Here is an 18,323-nt window from a genome sequence, read left to right as displayed (position 1 = left end):
ACGTGCAGGCTGGTGGAAAGTCTTCTGCAGGGGTCTCTGTATACTATATCGCATGGAAGGAACTGAATTGTGCAGCTGGATGCAGGTGTGGATTGCCCAGTCGTCCTGCTTGTGTAAAATAGGATTGAACATTGTACATTTTTTGGAAAGCACTTTGAATTTAACATTTGCTCCATGGGCTGTATACTAGAATGATGGCATGTTAAGGTCATGGGCCTCCAGGTAGTCAAGCTGTGCACAGTGTGAGTATCGCTGAAAGCATCTCCTGTTGTTTTGTGACATGAGTGGCTGAGCATTGTGGCAAATATTGATGCTTTTGTTACTTGCAACTAGAATCGCTGAAATGCCCTGGGTGGTAGCTTCTGAAAGGAGGTTTAAAAATCGTCGATGGAAAATGTATCTACTTTTTTGTTTCAGCACTTGGGAGAGAATTTATGATGTATATATAGAGTTCATAGATGTCTCAAGCATTTCATATGTGTGTGTTTAATGGAATGGATTGCCACTTTACTGAACATAGCATCAAATCAGCTCTGTTAATTGAAAAAGATTTTTCACATTATTGCTAATGATGTGACACAGTTTTGTTAGAGATGGTGCATAAAATAGCGCTACTTGAAATGATGTTAATGTATGCATTTAAATTCCTTTTTTCCCATTTACGTGCATTATTGATTTTATTTCATTGTTGAGGAGATAATGGATTTATAATTAGAATACAGTCACCCTAATCAATGATGAGATTATTAGACTTATAAATAGAACTTTAAAACTACGATGAGGTAATTTCCCAATGTAACAAAGGATCAATAATTAGAGGTTTGCTTTGCATCTGAAAGTAGTACTTCTAAGATTCAAGTGTGAAACACTTCTAGGGAAGGGAGTCCATATAAATTATTATACAACTTAATGCCGTGGTTAGACATTTTCCAGAGCTGACCTATTATTATAATTTTGTTTCACGCCCAAATGCTTCTAAGTTAATTCCTCTGAGTTTGCATAGCTGCCACTATCTCAAAACTGGATGAGTTTTTTCTTTTCTGACAATTTAGGTGAAGGAAGTGTGTTAAAGGTGCCGCAGGCAGGAATCCATTGCTATGTTTTTGGTGGTTTTGGGCAAAGATAATGGATCTGCCATTCAGAACCACCCCCTTCTGCTTCTGAAGAGTGGCGCTGGTAAAGCTGGGCAAGGCAGTCAGCTGTTGTAGTGGGGGAGATGGCAGTGGAAGGATGAAGGGGAGAGCGGCCCTTGTGGTGCCTGGCTTGGGAGGAAGGTCTGGGTTTAGCTGGTTGATGCTGTGTAGACATCCCTTTTAGTCTCACCAACCTCTCCTGATGACTCTGAAGTACTCATGGGGACCTAGGGAATAGTGCAACCTCCTGTTAAGCTAAGAAAGACTCTAGTGAGAAGATTTTATGGCAATGATAAGAACTTTAGAAATATGCTACTGGGTCTCAACTGTAGTCCATCTAGTGCAGGGGTATCTCCAGCGGCAGAGCTGGAAATGGTGGTTTGGGAGAGCTGGGGAGCCTGACTACTTTCTGCGGTCTGCTCATGCTCCCCAGCATGCACAGCTGGGGACAGGGACACATCCCTGTCTGTTCCCTTTAGTATCTCTATATGGACCTGCTGTCCAGGAATTTATCTAATCCCTCTTTGACCCTGCTGACACTGTCTGCCTCCAGAGCCTTCTGTGTCAGCAGGTTCCACAAATTCACTACCCCAGTGCAAAGAACTACTCACTCTCTTTCAGCTTATCCACCACCTCCATGACTTTGTAAACCTCAGTCAGGCCCTCCTCAGCCTTCCCCTCTTCAAACAAGAGTCCCAGCCTCTTTCATCTCTGCTTCTGAGGCAGCTGCTCTATCTTCTTGACCATTTACTTGGTTGTCTCTGTCATTTCCCTTACTCCCCCACCCCTGTCTTAAGATGCAGGACTAGGGCTGCACCTGGCAGTCAGTCTGTGGACGCTCTCCTTGTTCTTTGTGCCCTGTCTTGTCATGTCCCGAACTTGGTAACTTTTTTGGCTGCTGCTACATCTTGATTTCAGAGGAACTGTCAATGACCTTTAGATCTTCCAAGCTGTAAATGTAAGTTTTGAGTTCAGCATTGTTTAGGTATCATCTAGGTTATTTTTCCCTAAATGTGTGGTCTGTGTCAAATCTCACCTGACACTTCTTTGCCCACTCGCATCTGGGAAGCTCTTGAGTTCCTCATTACTCTCATGGCGTTTGGCTACTTGAAAGAGCTTTGGGAAATCTGCAGGCTTGCAGATTTAACTCTAGTTGCGGTGAATCATGACTGACTGGGCATCTGGGTTGCACAGTTCCCATACGGGGACTAAACAGCAGGTCAGCAGGGAACAACCACAAGAAAAAGGTAGCAGCATCTGCACAGCTCTGCCCCTAATTTAGGACCTCAGTGTCCTTCAACAATGCTTACATAGAGCTGTCCCTGTGTTTGTGAACTTAATGCTGCTTCATGAGCTTGCCTGTAATTGAATCTTGTTCTCTAGATCTGGGTGTACTAAAGACCCAGTTTTCCCTTCAGATAATGAGGGCTTGTACCTCTTCAAGCAAGATGCTAGTCAATGGGTGCCTTGCATGTGGTAGCTGTCAGGCAAATTGATCCCAAGGGATGTTCTCTTTAGAGTAGTTACATCTAATATATAAGCAGTTCAAGCATGATTGAAATAGCAATTAGGTATGACAGTCTCTGTCCACCTTTGCCTTTATTTGCTGACATTATATGTCAATCATTATAACAATATAATGATTATACTAAAATTACAAGGCCTGAAATTCTTGGGAATATGGTTATTCCATTTTGCTGAATAGAGATTAAAACAAGGCATTGTGAGATTTCAGCTGAGTTGTCTAAAGTCATTAGGGAATTTTGTTGTGGAGTCAGGAAGGTGACACAAGTTTTCCTGATTCAAAGCTCTGTATGTGTCCTGTGTTTCATTGCTGTTGGAGACAGATCTGGCCTGTGGAAGTCAGTCCTAATGGAAGAGCATTTGTCTTGTAGGAAACCCAATCCTAAACTGACAGAAATTTGCATTATTATGAGCTTGTTAATGAAATCCTTTGCTTGCTCGTTATCAGCCTCTGACAAAAAGCAGGGATTCAACTGTGTATTTGCCCACTTGAATAAACACCCAGAGCAGTACACAGCTATATATTTGGGCTTTGGAGGCTGTAACTATTGTAATACATGTCAGTGGGGAGGGCTCTGGGCAACGCTTTCTGATGTTTGCCTGGAGGCACTGGAAGAAACAATTCCTCCTAGCCTGGCTGTTTTAAATCCACTGCATGTGAAAAGTCCCAGTTTGAGAGTGTTTATGTGCAGCATGATCTATGTCCTTCTTGACAGCCCTTTTTCATGTCCTCTTGACTTCCCAGGTGGTGGGTTTGCATGTGCAGGTAAGAGGATGAAGTCTCTGTGATGGTCAGATAGCCATGAAGGAACAATAAAAGAGCGTGCGTTGCTATCTCTTGATACCGATGCCCTGAGTGGCTGAAATGTGAAGTAAATGGTCCATCGCTAGCTGATGGCAGATTTATGCTACCAGAGCCCTGGCTGCAGAGACCTTCCAGCCTGAGAACATGGGCAGGCTGAAGATAGGAATGGGCATTTTGTAGATGAAGGAAGCCTACCCAAGACCTGTCTAGAACCTTAGTAAATTTCTCAGAGACCAAGGAGTGTGGTTTAGGAGAGATCTGGGTCAGATTGAGATCAAGAGCCTCTGGTCAGAGGGGAACAAGCTGCTGCATCTCCATCCTTGTACTGCCAAGGACATCAGAACTGGATGTGGCTGGATGCGTTTGCCCTGCAGATGAAGGATGAGGTCCTTTCTGTGCTTGAAGCACAGACTGCTAATAATTTTTGGTGGTGAAGATCCAAACCTTTAACCTGTGTTAGTAATTCAGATAGTAATCCAAAAAGCAAGGGCCCCAAGGTAGTCTTTGGATCTCCCATATTACTTTCCAATCTATGACAGCAGATGGGCTCTCCTATTTCTATTTAATTCTACAGGTCTGTCATTTTTCTCCTGCTGCTTCATCTTTAGAGATCAGTGGTAAGTCAGGCATTAGCAACTCTTGTAGCCCAAAACCTATTTTGGGGGAAGGGATATTATGCTCTGTATTTGATTTACATTGAACAAGAGATGCATGTAAAAGTCTGAAACTACAGGTTTCGGCATTCTTGTTACCACATCGCAGCTGCAGGTTATAAAATGACTACAGTAGTGTACTGTAGTTATAAAATGCCCTAGTTATTTTATAATGAGCCCTGGCAGAAACATTGTCAAATGGCTGTAAAAAGTTTATCCAGAACATGTTTCGCTTCAGCCTAGTGTATACTGCGCTGTTAACTTTACGTAATGCTAGACAGTCCAGAGGAGACGTTTCACATAGGAGACGTATGTGGGACTTATCCACACCTATGGGAAAGAAGGGTTTACAGTACCAGCATTATCCAGATAGAGATTTACGTCACGTTTGTTCCAGTTAGTGGTAGTAAGTCATAAAAGTTTTAGCATGAATCATTTAGGGGGAAAAATTATTGTTTTATCATATATAAACAGTAGATTTAATGTATCGCAAGATCATTAGATCAAGCAGTTTTTACAATGTAATTGGCTGTAATGTACTAGCCTGAAAGGAGAAAATAGTAAGTTAAAGCAAATGCTCAAAATTCTGTGTGTCTGCCTGCTAGTCAGAAAGGGGTAAAAAAACTTAGGGGGGAGGGGGGAAAGCCCCATTACAGCCTCAGGCTTGATCTTGCTAGAGTTTCACCTGCAATTCTTTGTTGAAGGCCTATTGAATGCTTTCATTATGGGACCAATTTTTTGAAATAAAATAAATTGTATTGAGTCCTGTCTCTGATTATACAAGTGTGTCAGACCCATTGATGTTTGTGTAATTTTCTCTGTTCCCTCTTCTGTGAATCTGTTCTTGATACTTACATTTAGATACTGTATCTGATTACTTTCTTCTGCAGCTCTATCTAACCTTCTGATTTTCTTTTACCATGACAGTACTATCCTGGGATTGATCTGTTTTTCTCTAGACTTTTATATTCTTATGTTTTTCTTGCCTGTCACCAGTCATATATTTTGCATGTGTTAACAGAGACAAAGTGGCAGCACCTAGTTTGGCTTTTTTTGATCCCTGTACAAAGGTCGATGTCCAGAGAATAGAAATATTCAGGAAACTAGAAACATTATGGCTTAGTTTTCAGCTTTGCACTTCAGACTTGCAAAGAGCTTGTTAGGGATGTAATTGTCCTTCCGATGGTAATGGCCTGACAGAGTACTGTGTGCCTGGAAATTTGGTACACTGGAAGTCTATGGCCAGCTTCTCTACAGTGTAATTTTGGACTAGTCTGACTTGTTTAAACCTGGGCAGAAGTTTCCTGCCATCTGGTCATGGCAGGGAACCTCTGTGCTGGGAACTGAGGATGAGGCAGGGGGTGCCCCTACTCTGCCCGGCACACCTCCAGAACCTGAGGATGTCAGGTCACTTCTGTCTCTTCCTGCCCTCTCCCACAGCCTTTGGCCATCTTAACTGGGAACAACTCATGCTGCCATTGCTTGTTGTGGCCCTGCCAAACTTAGCTGCATGTGTGGATACTACCAGCCAAAATGCATGTCTAGCTCTGCTCCCATGTCCTCAGGACAGGTGCTGGGACCCAGTACTGAAACGTTCCTGTCCGTGATGCAGGCACCGATGTGAAGAATGGAGACATAGGTCATTCCTGCAAGTGCAAAACACCTGGTGTGACATTTTCAAGTGTTGTCCTTGCTGTGCTCTTACTGGCCCCAGATTTCATGTGGCTTTGGAGACAGTAAAGGAAAGGGGTCTTATAAAGCAGTTTTGGAAATCCTTCCTTTGAGGATTAGCTGGTTTCAGAGGGTTAACGGCTTTTGTCTGGCAAACCTTTTCTAAGAGAATTGAAACAAACATTAATCTCTGGATGCAGAGGCCTATGACACTTTAAATATGCAGTGCAGTCAGTAACACTTTATAGTGACAAGGATGTGATTTCTGTGTTTGATCATGAGTGATTTATGAAAATTTAGTAAATGGTGAAGCACAGCTCCCTCTCAGCTGCAGACTGGAGTCTTCTCTCTGTGCAGACTTTGTGTGCTTAAAAAAGTTATACAAAGTTGGTACCGTTCCTCTAGAGAATTATAATTTCTACATGCTGTCCCCAGAAGAGCATGGGTTGAGAGAGGGATGTGCACGAAGTAATTCCTGCATTTAGTTTAAAAACTAATCCCCTCTATCTTCTTACTCATACCCCTTCAGCAGCTGTAAGCATCACAAGCTGAAACCATGGTGTGACAAACCAGGGTGCCCAGGAGGGTCCCATTACTTGTCTTTTTCCTGCCTCAGGGCAAATGATTTGGACCTGACAAAATTCCTCATACCTGAGTCCTCCTCATCAGCTGAGAGATGTAACTGTCTCAGGGAGAGCTGAACACAGCTCTGCTGGAAAATCCTGTCACTTTGGGTCATGCAAGCAGCCCTTGAATCCTAAACTTGGAAGGATTTATTTTGTGCTTTTTCAGCTTCTCACCGTGCAGCAAAACTAATGTTACCTCTGTGTTTAAGAATACTAATTGGGTTATTGAAGGCTTAATAAAAAAGATATGGGTTGCCTTCTGCACTAGTCTTCTGATGATTGTATCTTGCATGCCTTACTTCATCTTTTCCCCCTTTACAAGAATCAATGCCTTCTCCTTGGCTTCCCCTCATCCGCCTTTCATGCATGCACAGAATTGAGAGTAAAACTTCCAGATATACTCAGAAATTAAAAGCTAAGTTTTCAAAAGTGTCTAATGTAGGAATGGGAATTTACAGACATCCAACTTGGATATGTTGGTTTGGAAAGTATATTAACCACCTGGTATCTGAAATACCAGGTTTGATTTGGATATTTCAGGTTAGATGCCTGGTATGTCCAACATCATCTGTCTCATAGAAATGTAGGCTTCTAAGTTCTCATAGGAATAAAAAAAGTGGTGAAAAACTAATGTATGTCATACATTGCTCATGTTTTTAAGTGTGAGTAGCTTTTACAGGAATTGATCTGTTAACAGTTTCCAGTCAGTTCTTACAAATCTCTTATGCTGCTGTAAAATCCACTGAAGATTCATGCTAACTCTACAGATTTCCTATTTAGCTTTCAGGTTTGCCACCATATACATTATGCGTTAGTTTAAGCATGATTGGTTAGAAAACCAAGAATGTTGCTGCTTCTACCTTCTTTCTTCAAAATTATGCTTAAATGTGATTTTCTTTATTTCAAAGTCCTGTTGTCTAGTGTAGCCTCTGTTGAAAGTGAATGGAAAAATATGCCTTGGGAATTAATTTGAACTCTCTAATTTTTAATCTGAGTCAACAGCACATGTGGCAAGGGGTTATGGTTGTTTTCCTGACAGAATGTAGGGGAGTATTCCAACATTAATGTTAGCCTGCCAGTAGTTGCTGGTTGGGTTTCCTTCTCTTGCTGGCCATCATGCCACCCACCATTGTGCATGGCAGCCCCTCGATGTGCCAATTTGTAAGCCCCACATACTGACTCCAGAGCTTCTGGTGTAGATTTCTTAGCCTGTAAACTACTAAATTCATAGTAAGCTCCACTTATTTTTAGTGCTTTATGTCAGTTTATGTAACTCAGAAGTTCGAATGTTACATTGGATTTTTCCCAGTCTGGATGTTTTTCCCTATGCCATATACTTTCTTTGGCTGGTATAGGTCAAGGCCACACATTTGTTGCTTCAATTCATTAATTATCAAGTACCTGCTTTATTGACCACCTCAAGGTCCTCATTGCTCTATCCCTGGCTTTTAAACAATGAACCACATGAGTGGATCTGATCCTTTTCTAAGCATCTTTGTTCCTGGCTGTCATTGTCAGTAGATTGTGGATGGGATAGACAGACTCCCTTTTTTAAGCATATGTTCCTGCCTTACCTTTTCTTTGTGTCAGTCTTGATGTCTAGCAGAGCTTGGTATCTGCCTTTCTGCCTATATTGCTGAGAAATCCAATCTCACGGGACTTCTGTATTGCAAAGTGAGAGGTTTTGCAGAGGGTTATTCGAAGTTTCCAGTTTGGCTTCCAGCATGAGTAGCTTTGCTTGGATTAAGTTAATCTGCATGAATATACTTCTGTGTCTCAGCCTCAGATCTCTTAGGTGAGCTCTACAAAAGTACTTTTTTTTTTTTTGTGTAGCAGTCTATAGTAAAGCATTAGGCAGCCACTCCATAATACTGATAATAGTATTAATCTTTGAAGACCAGACCTTCAGAAGAAGTTGGCTTTGCTGGGAACTGGGAATTCAGCACGCAGCCTATGGGAATGAGTCCAGATGAAACTTCAGACAGCCTCTCATGCACCAGTTGAGCACTAGTCTGTTGGCAGGGTTTTCTTTTACTTGGTACCTAATAACTGGGTTGCCTCAGTTCTCATGAGAAAAACTTTGTTTGGGTTGTCAGTGTATGAGAAAATTGAGGGTGTGTATGTAGCTGAGAAGGCACTATTACCATGCCTGCATATCTGTAGTTGTAAAACATGATCTATGACAGCACAAAATTTGAAATTTGGTGGCATCCCAGGAAGTACTTAATTGTGTTTGTGCTTCATTACAAGGCTGTCTCCTTTTCTGGAATTTATTTTAGCTAATTAGTTGGAAATGTCAAAGTAGTATTTCAAACGACAGAAACATCATATATTATCATACACAAAGCAATTAAATCTTCTGACAAATATTTATTGTGGTGTCATCTTTAATTAAATCTTCAGTACTCCTAGACACAGAGCAGGTTCTTCCAAAAAAGAGGCCTTCCTAGCACTGTCAGTGAGCGTTTGACTGATGGGGCTTAATTGAACTCGGTACTGAAAGAGTTGGTGGCCTAAACATGAAGATATCGACAGGACACAATTTCACAATACGGATGTCTGATATTTTGGCAAAATCCCAGAGCAATCACCCCCCTTTAAAGTCTGTCTCAGATACTGCAGATGGATTATGCTGGAGAAGACGCATCTCTGGTTGCTCCTGTTTTTCCACTGGAAGGGTTTGCAGGAGAAAAAACAAGGCCGCGCACTTGTGCTGTGAAGATAATGCTGAAAAGCAGGGCTGTGTATATGTTTTTTAAAAATAATGTTTTATGTCTTTAGTTCTTGGGGTATTCATGTGGAAACATGTTACAAATGTGACTGTTTGGCTAGTTCCTCTTAAACAGATCGGTTTTGTAGATGATGTGCCACAGAGAAATAATTCCTGACAGTTACAACTGAACCAGATAAGCAGTTCTGCCAGCTCCCAAATAACACTGTGAAACAAAAAGGTTCTGCTTATTGTTTTTCATTTCTTTGTGCCTGTCAAACTATTTAACTGTGCGTTACCCATCACAAGGGGTCTCTGTGGGTTTCTGCACCTCTGCTGCAGCCCTGCTTTTTACCTTCTTGTTGCAGGACCTGCTACTGCTCGTCCAGCCCTTCAGCTGCTGCTGATCTTCCCCTTCCACCTTGCCAAGGTGCTCTTTGGAGATGCTGCATGAGATTTCTCCCTGTCATGGCCATTCAGCAAGTGTGTTAACCTGTACATGTGTTTTTCTTTTTTGTTTCCAGGCAGAAACGGCACCAGAGAGCGGCCGAGATGGTCCCAGTGTTCAGATCAGCTCAGGGCAGAACAGCTCCGACCCCGCAGGAGCAGGTGGCTCGGGAGCCTCCCAGAGCATGGTCGCTCCAGCTGGGGTCTCAGCAGGTACCTCAGCTGCGGCTTCGTTCTTCATAAGGTAGTATTTCACCTTTCTGGTTTCTGTTAACTGCTCGTGGGTCTTCAAAGATTGTGAAATTCTGTTGAGTCCTTGCCTTGGGTAGAAGGTGTATGTAGCGTGTGGTGCTTCTTGCTGAGAGGTGGAGTTGGTCACCTGGTTGTGACTGTGGTTTTCCACTGCCACTGGGGTGGAGAGATGCAATGTTTTTTTTTGTGATGGTGATGGCCCCATTTCTCTCTTTGGAGACCTGAGCAGGAACCTCTATTGACCAAAACCCAAGAAAATGTGTATTGGTCTTTCTCTAGTCCTTAACGTCCATTTCCACCTGTAGAAAGTCTGTTATTCTGTGGCTTTCCTTGAAGCAGAAGCTGAAGTAACAAGACTTTTTCACTCGGATCTAAATAAAAAAAAGCTAGGTATTATTCAGTACCATGTCTACTGTGTGCAAATAAAACTTTTCCATAGTTGGCAGCAGCAGCTGAAGCAGTTTAAGACATTCTTTTTTTAGCACTAGCCCAGAACAATATTGGTTTTTTCCATTCATGGGTCTTACAAAAAACCCGATATGTTAGTTTTGTTTGTGAGATGTTTGTTATAATTAGAATGTTGATTAAATGCAATATGCTGTCAAGCAGATGGCACTTAAAAAAACAAAATTCAGGGCATTGTACTTGCATTCCAAACTCCTTTTTTAATTCAGAACTGAACATGTTTTGAGACAATATTGAAAAATGTAAGCGTGTCTGTGAATGGCATAGAAGTCAAATGCACTGAGTGAGGATTCTTCTTGTGATGTAATAATGATGGCAATTGTATTGTTTTCTTTTCCTTGATCTTTAAAATGTGTTGCACCAATAGCATCCTGGCTTGTATCCGTAATAGCATGGCCAGCAGGACTAGGGCAGTGATTGTCCCCCTGTACTCAGCGCTGGTGAGGCTGCAGCTAAATAACTGTGTTCAGCTTTGGGCTCCTCACTACAGGAGGGATGTGGAGGTGCTGGAGTGTGATCAGAGGCAGGTAATGGAGCTGGGGAAAGGGTCTGGAGCACAAATCTGACGAGGAGCCACTGAGGAGACTGGGGGTGTTTAGCCTGGAGAAGAGGAGACTCAGGGGGGACCTTACCGCTCTTTACAACTACCTTACAGGAGGTTGTAGTGAGGTGGGGGTCGGTCTCTTCTCCCAAGTAACAAGTGAGACAACAAGAGGAAACAGCCCTAAATTGTTCCAGAGGAGGTTTAGATTGGATACTGGGAAGAATTTCTTCACTAAAAAGCTTGTGAAGCACCGGCACAGGCTGCCCAAGGATGTGGTGGAGTCACCATCCCTGGAAGTGTTTAAAAAATGCATAGATGTGGTGCTTAGGGACAGTGTTTAGTGGTGGCCTTGGCAGTGCTGGGTTAATGGCTGGCCTCGTTGATCTTAAAGGTCTTTTCTGACCTATACGATTCTATGATTAAATGAATGACGTTTACTATGAGTTACAATCTGACCTCAGAAAGGAGCTCAACTTCCCAAGCCCTGTTTTTTGAAGAGTGTAGTACAACAAATGTTAATTGTTACATGCCTGCATATTACAGTCTGTCTGTACACAAGAGGCTGGGAAATGGCTGCCCCAAGAGTGGTGTGTGTGAGTTAATGTTTGTCTCTGTGCTAAAGTGCCGCAGGTTTAAAGTCAACACAGAAATGGTTGCCTGCAGAGGATGATTTGTTTCATTTTAAGATAGGTGTCTAAAATCAGTGGGCGAGGAGAAGAAAGGAAAGGTAAGGGGAAAAGTTCAGACATCTCTTTTCTTCTTTAGTTGCCTAAATAAGGACAGATGAATCCTCTCCAAAGTGCCTAGACTGGGCAGCAGCGCAGCTTTCATTACTGTATTTCACTTTGTGGGTGTGAACAGTGTGATTTAGCTTAATCTACTTTGGGTTTATTTCAACGTGAATCTGTATGTCATAAGCAAGTGTAAAGACTGTTGCTTTCACTGGGGAATCCAGAAAAAAAAAAACAAACCCTCCTTGGAACTGAGAGAAAGAAGTCAGTGCCTAATAATCTGAGATAAGACCCAACATCTTTTCTTCCAGTGATGTTTCTGTCACTGGTCAGCAAAACTCAGTTCTGGTTTTACTGTAAAGCGACAGATCCTTACTAATGATTGTTGTTGGCTTGATTCAAAGATTCTTGAAGTCAACAGCAAGGCTGAAAATGACATCATTGTATGTTGGATCAGGCCCTAATTGCTTCTCATGAATCTGTCTTTGCCTTGAGTGAATCAGAGTTTTATAGCTTTAGCAGCTATGTGCTAGCTAAAACATTTTAAAACCCATTAGTACTTTGCTTATTCCCAACCCATGTTTCCTCTGTTCAAAATTGATTCTCTTCAATTTTTTTAGCTGAAGAACAGGGTTAGTTGAATTTTTTTTGCACTGAGGACTTTTGTTTTGGTTTTTGTGGTTGTTGTAGAGAGAGTTAAGTGAGAAATAAAATTTTCCTGAATTAGTTTTGTAGCATTTTCATAATATTTCATCACACTCCTCATAAATGTATTTTGGCATTCCAGAGCCTGTCTAAGAATCTTGAGTTCCCTAAAAGCAGGCATTCAAGAAACAAGTTCAGTTATGACTGTGATTAAAAACACAAATTGAAACACAGAAAATCTCACAACGGCTGGGGGAGGCAGATCCATTATTGATCCCTGGCAGTCATAAATGTATTGAGTAGGTGCTGGGGTAGGTACCATTTTATAGTCCTGGCCAGACTGCTCCACCACCATTGGCATTTACCCCAGGAGAGGCTCCCTCTCCCACTGCTCCTCCTTCTTTTCCGACTCTTCCTGACATTGGGACCTTACAGATCAAAGTTTCCATGCTGATCCTTCCTCCCACCCTTGATCCGTGCAGCCCTCAGCAGAGGGGAGAGGAAGAGGGGGATTCTTTAAGGATGAGACACAGACAGATACTGGCAGAAACTGGGGTGGAAGCAGCTTACCCAGGGACAAGAAGCATTGGGATAGCAACAGTTTTGGCTGATCTTGTTCAGTACTGACGGGATATCAGGCTGCTTTGCTCCAGCCTTTCCGGTCCTGTCTCCTCTTTCCCTTTGCACCATCCAACCTCAAGGATGCTGAGGAAGGAGGTCATCCCTGCCCTGAATCCTTTGCAGCAGCATCCACTTCTCTGCCCTTTGTCTGTTCAGCTAATCCTCTCTCAGCAAGCACCTAGAGATGAAAGAGGAGGGATGGCACTAGTGTTACGCTATAGTCCCTATTCATTGTGTTTGCTGGTTCTTTCCCTACCGTGTTTCTCTTCTGAGCCACTGAAATTCTGAACTTCATAGCAGGCCCGGTGTGTTACTCACGTTATGCAGAGCCTGGCACATTTTGTTCCTTGTTCTTTACTGGAATAAATGCAATTAATATATTGATAATCACACAGATATTTTTTTTTCAAATCATTGCCTTCTGCTTGACCAAATGTACTGAGTACCTCCATGTTTTTACAAGACCCTTTTTGTAAAAGGAGCTGTGGCTGGGACTTTAGCTTGAGAAAAGGGTTGTTTTGTCATAGATGCATATTTTTGCTTAGCTATTATTATTTCTATGTTAACACTGAGTGTGTTGGAGTGCAGTGTTAGTTAGTCTGGAAGACAAAGCCTTCATAGGGTGTTTGTGGAAACTGCATCTGTGATTTCCTTAGCAGCAACACTAGTTATTTTTCACATGAATAAAGGATTCCAGTCTTGTTCTTCATGAAATAGTATTGACTGTTTGTACAGGTCCTAGCACAACTAGCTTTTGGGCTGTGGCATGGTTTCCTGGCAGCAAACAAATGTCTTTTTCACATTAAAACTGGAGTCTCTATTTGGTGAAATAACATTTGACTCTTGCTTGTGGGCAGTCTTGTGCCTGGGAAGGGAAGAGGTCTGTGCAGGTTTTTTTGTTTGTTTGGTTTTTTTACTCCAGTTTGTTCGTTGGTGAGAGTCATAGTTTTGTATTTGTAAGGTCACAAACACAAAAGACTGTATAGAGAGTTCATGTCCTCACCTGGAAGATAATAACTAAGAGCTGCAGCAAGACATTTACCTGGTGATAAGAAGCACCCATGGTTAAAATGAGTACCTTAAAGGTAGTCTTTGCAGTGAATGCATTGATTTTGTTAAGCACATGTGGAGCCCAAATCTACATACTCATCCAAAGCTGTTTCTCAATTGAATGTCGTATTTAATTTCTTTAAGCTTAATTATGTTCTGCTTTTTTTAAAAAAAGTATTTTATTCATTACCTAGAAATGTAGAGTGTCTAGCATGAAAGTGCTAAATATTAAAAATCAAAGGCAAATGTTAGAGACAGCAGACAGAAGCGTATTAAGAAATTAAATCAGTTTTAAGCTTTTTTCCTCACTCTGATCTGTCATAGAAGGAGGAAAGCTTTGATTAACATCTGACTGTGTCACACAAGCAAATTGCCAGACATTACTCAATGGTCATGTTACTGAAGGACCAGAGGATTTAGTAGAAAATGCAGCTTCTCAGTAGGTCACTGACAGAGTAAGAAAGCCAGAGCAAAAAGTGCAGGTCATGGGCATGGACGGCTGTGAAGAGGCTCTTGGTTTACCCTTACAATGCAGGGGGAGAAGTTTAATCTTGCGTTCTTCAGATTTAAGAAGAATGCAGGTGGGCTTTGTCCCTTAGTGTGGCATGAGCCGTGCCTTGCTCGGCACTCCCACTTTACACCTATTTCCAGTTGTGGGGTTTTTTTTGTATAAAGAACCTGAACAAACTTTATATTACTAAGTGAAAATATGTGAGATAGTTGTAGGACCCTTCTGTGGGCTATGCTTGCAACTAAGTAAATATTGGCATATTGTGGTATAAAGCTGTAATAAGCTGTTGGGTTTTTTGTCACCCAGACACCTGGAGAAGAGAGGAAATCGTGTTTCCAAGAACAGGCAGGAGAAGGGCAGCGAGGAGGTGGAGGAGAATGGGCATGCACTTGGGAAGAGGTTAATGGGCTGTCTGCCAGAAAAGAAAATACCAGTCCCCTGGGAGGACAATCGAGGCCCCTGAGAAATCAAAGCCATCACCATTAACGTGCCATTTCTGCCTGTTGGTGACAGTGGTGGCAGCACCGCCTGTGCTGCTGGGTGGGGGTACGGTGTTTCCGTGAGAGAGCACTGGTGTCTGCCTTGGTGCACAGGGACAAGCTGAAAGGAAGGTTTGAGCAGTGACAGGGCAGCTAGGAGGAGTAAAAGCTGTTCAGAAGAAAATATGTATGAAAGCAAGCAACCCAGAGCAATGTTGAGCAGAAGACAAACTGTAGTAAGTCCATCTTATTAAATTTTAATTTTCTTTTACTTTGGGTTTTCACGTCTTTTCAAACGGGTTTGGTCACAGCACTTGCTGCTGTGGGACTGCTGCCTTTGAAGCAGGGAAAGAGCTGTATAGTTGTGGCTACTTTACCTTGCATCCCCCTGCTTTTGTTTATATGATTTAGTCTTCCAAGCACAGCACTCCCTATGCACTCACTAGTTTTCAGGTTTCTAAATTATTTGCGGTGTTGCTGGGCTTTGCCAGATTAAAACCATTTAAGTTAATGCATCTGTAGAATCACGGTGGTGAATCACACCCGTTATCTTTCCACTCTCATCATATCCCTGCATGTTTGGGAAAGCTGTGTCAATTTAGACATGATATAAAACATTACACGTGATATGCTTTTTACAAGCAGCTTTTCTTAACAAGAGATAACATATAGTCTCTGAGTAATGTAATTGGACATCTTAAGAGTTAAAATAAGCATAGATTCAGGATATTCCATCATATTTTAATGCCTGCGAGTTTTGGATTAAAGAATCTAATTATTCACTAATGAGCAGTAATGGTACATATAAACTAAGGGTCACTATCCTATTACAGGCACCTGATGGTTCACTGATAAGCGTTTGGTCATTAGATTGACCATAAAATATAGTCAATAATTGAGGTTACTCATAGAGCAGACACCTTATCAGCTTTAGGCATGGTGGGACAGCTTGTCAGTACTCTGTGTACTGATTGTGCTGTGACTGAGCATATGATTAGGGTATTGAAGCAGTCTGTATCTAATGAAACTGCAGGAAAGGCATAGTAATATTAGCACAACCACTAAATGACTAATGTGTTTTTGTTCCAAGCCTCAGACACTTCAATTAGTTCTAATAAACTCTGATCTAGTGTAGCGGTAGGCAGAGAATTCAGATATTTTGTGTACAAGCTTTCATTATGCTAGTCAAAATTTGTAACATTTTTGGGACAGATGAAATCTGTGTGGCTTTGAATGAAAAATGATGGCAATAATAAAGGCTGTCATTATAATTTCTTACTTCATTTTTTTCAGTTTTATTTTTGCATTTTTTAGATTTAGAATACTTTCCGAGACAATGCCTAGTGCCTGATTTAAAAGATGAAGCTGACAGCAGCAAATTAGATGTCTGCATATTCTGCTATAAGGTCCATTCATGCAGTTCATGTTGGCTTGTGCATATAGATCTAAACTTAGGATGTGTTCCTTAGCATTTTGTACCATATGGAACATTAGTCAAATAGTCTAGTTCTTGAAGGCTTTTGTAGAGATACTGATTTTACTGTGCTTCAAACTATTGCTGAGAAAATAACCTGAGAACCTATTCTTTTATGATTAATTTTTTTTCCATGAGGATGCCTTAACTTTCATAAATTATTTAATATGGGGAAGGATGCAAAATGCCTTTTGTCTTTTTGAACTGCTGTTCAGGCTTCTGTGATGCGACCTTGGAAAGTAACCATAGAAACATGTTAAAAGCATCAACTGAAAATCAGTAGTTTGGTTTGACAGTGATGCAAATTCTGTGAAAGAAGATTATGATGTATTAGGAACACTTGAGGCATATATTACTGCTAACCTGTTAAACCTGATTATTCCATGACTATCAGTACTTTCAGAATTTAATGCAGGGGAAAAAAGCACAAACCCCCTGAAACATACATTTTCTTAAAGTTGCCATGTTTAAGATGTTCCTAGCCAAATCACTTCAACCTGTCTGTCATTCTGTATCCTGTTAAAAGCAAGAATTATATTTCTGCTAAGCTCATAATGTAGTTCACCAGTTCTCTGTATTTAATAGCTGTAAACTTTTGCCCTGTACCCTGCTGGGTTGCACTGGTATCCTGGCTTTGTGCAGAGCTGGCAAATTTAAATCTCTTTGACACATAAAGTGGATAAATGGGTTATGAATAAGTAGTAGTTCATCAAAAGGTGAAGAAAATGTGTGACTCACTGGATCCTGAGTTAGACCTTTTTGTGCTGACCTGTGGTAGTTAAGCTAGTTTGTGAGCTTGAAACAGAAGTGCTTGCTATAGTTACAGGTAACCATAGTAAATTCTTGGTGAATGATAGGTCAAAGGCGAAGAAGTGGAGTCACTTCTTAGAGCTTCCTTATTAAGCATAACCCGTGCCCAAGAAATTCTGTGTTGAGGTGATGCAGGAGAAGTAAATTTGAATTAATTACGTAGGAAAGTGGGGTACCAGCTCTTCCCAACCACGACTGCCTTGCTGGCAGACATATCCAAAACTCATGCATGGTTTGTCCCCACTTTGCAGTGTCATAGCAGTATCACAGAAGCTGTGGGGCTCTTCAAGGACGTGGTGGCTCAGGGGCATTAATGCAACTCAGCAGCCACTCGGTGCATTAACCCTTCTTCACTAAGTGCCCCGCAATGCCCCACTTTCTCTTGCTACTATTTGGTCACTGTTGGAGACTGGTCAGGAAGGGTGGCTGAGCAGCTGGGAGGAGAGCTACATATATGCAGATGAAGTGGAGCATCCAGCTGTTTCAGGGAGAGCCAAATGTATAATTAGCCTTTTCCCTATAATGAATCCCTCCTCTGAATCTAGTGGGCTGGAGCAGCCTCGTGCCTGCAGTGCTCTCACCACTGCATGGTGCTGGAGAGGGGGATGCCTTCCCAGCCCCCTTTTCTTCTCTGCATGAAGCCAGGGAGAGTGAGAAAGCCCTCATGCAGATGTGCAAATGGAGATGGAGTGGGTGACACCAAAGGGCTTGCCTTGTCTTGCTGGTGCCATGCCACTGCTGCTGGAATGTGGTTGCTTAGCTGTCCCCGGAGAGCCAATGTGACCTGCGCATAGCACGGTGCTGTGCAGGGACAGGAGATGGGGCAGGGTGCGCAGCATTGTGCAGTATCTTGTATCAGCTGAGGGCAGCTTAAGCTTTCCTAGTTGCTGTGGCAGCATAATACTGCCTATAATTAAGGACAAACACAACAGTGTATGATTTAGGTATATCCCGTTTCGTGTTAGCCTGTAAGGAAGATAAATTAGAAGATAAGCCTGAATTTAGTAGGCTTTGTTCTTGGAAACAGAAAGGACTCTCAGGACAGCATGTTTAAGAGCAGAACATCATTAGTAGTATCATTGCTAATACTGCATCATACATTTACACAGTGCTTTATCAGCATACGGTAAGCCAGGCTCCCTGCTATGAAGAGCTCATCTGTGATGACTGTG

The 18,323-nt window shown here is 42.0% G+C and overlaps 1 protein-coding gene across 1 annotated transcript in view; it reads left to right on the top strand.

Annotated features, from left to right (window-relative positions):
- KIF26A (kinesin family member 26A) overlaps positions 1-18,323 on the top strand; it is a 102,575-nt gene that overhangs the window by 40,083 nt on the left and 44,169 nt on the right. Inside the window, exon 4 of the mRNA XM_056347032.1 lies at positions 9,647-9,813. Coding sequence (XP_056203007.1) covers positions 9,647-9,813 — 167 coding nt within the window. The remainder of the gene's footprint in view (positions 1-9,646; positions 9,814-18,323) is intronic.

The sequence above is a fragment of the Falco biarmicus genome, chromosome 7 (assembly GCF_023638135.1).
Source record: "Falco biarmicus isolate bFalBia1 chromosome 7, bFalBia1.pri, whole genome shotgun sequence".
Taxonomy (NCBI): domain Eukaryota; kingdom Metazoa; phylum Chordata; class Aves; order Falconiformes; family Falconidae; genus Falco; species Falco biarmicus.
Note: the sequence above shows the minus strand (reverse complement) of the source record. Positions and strands in the feature narration are given on the sequence as shown.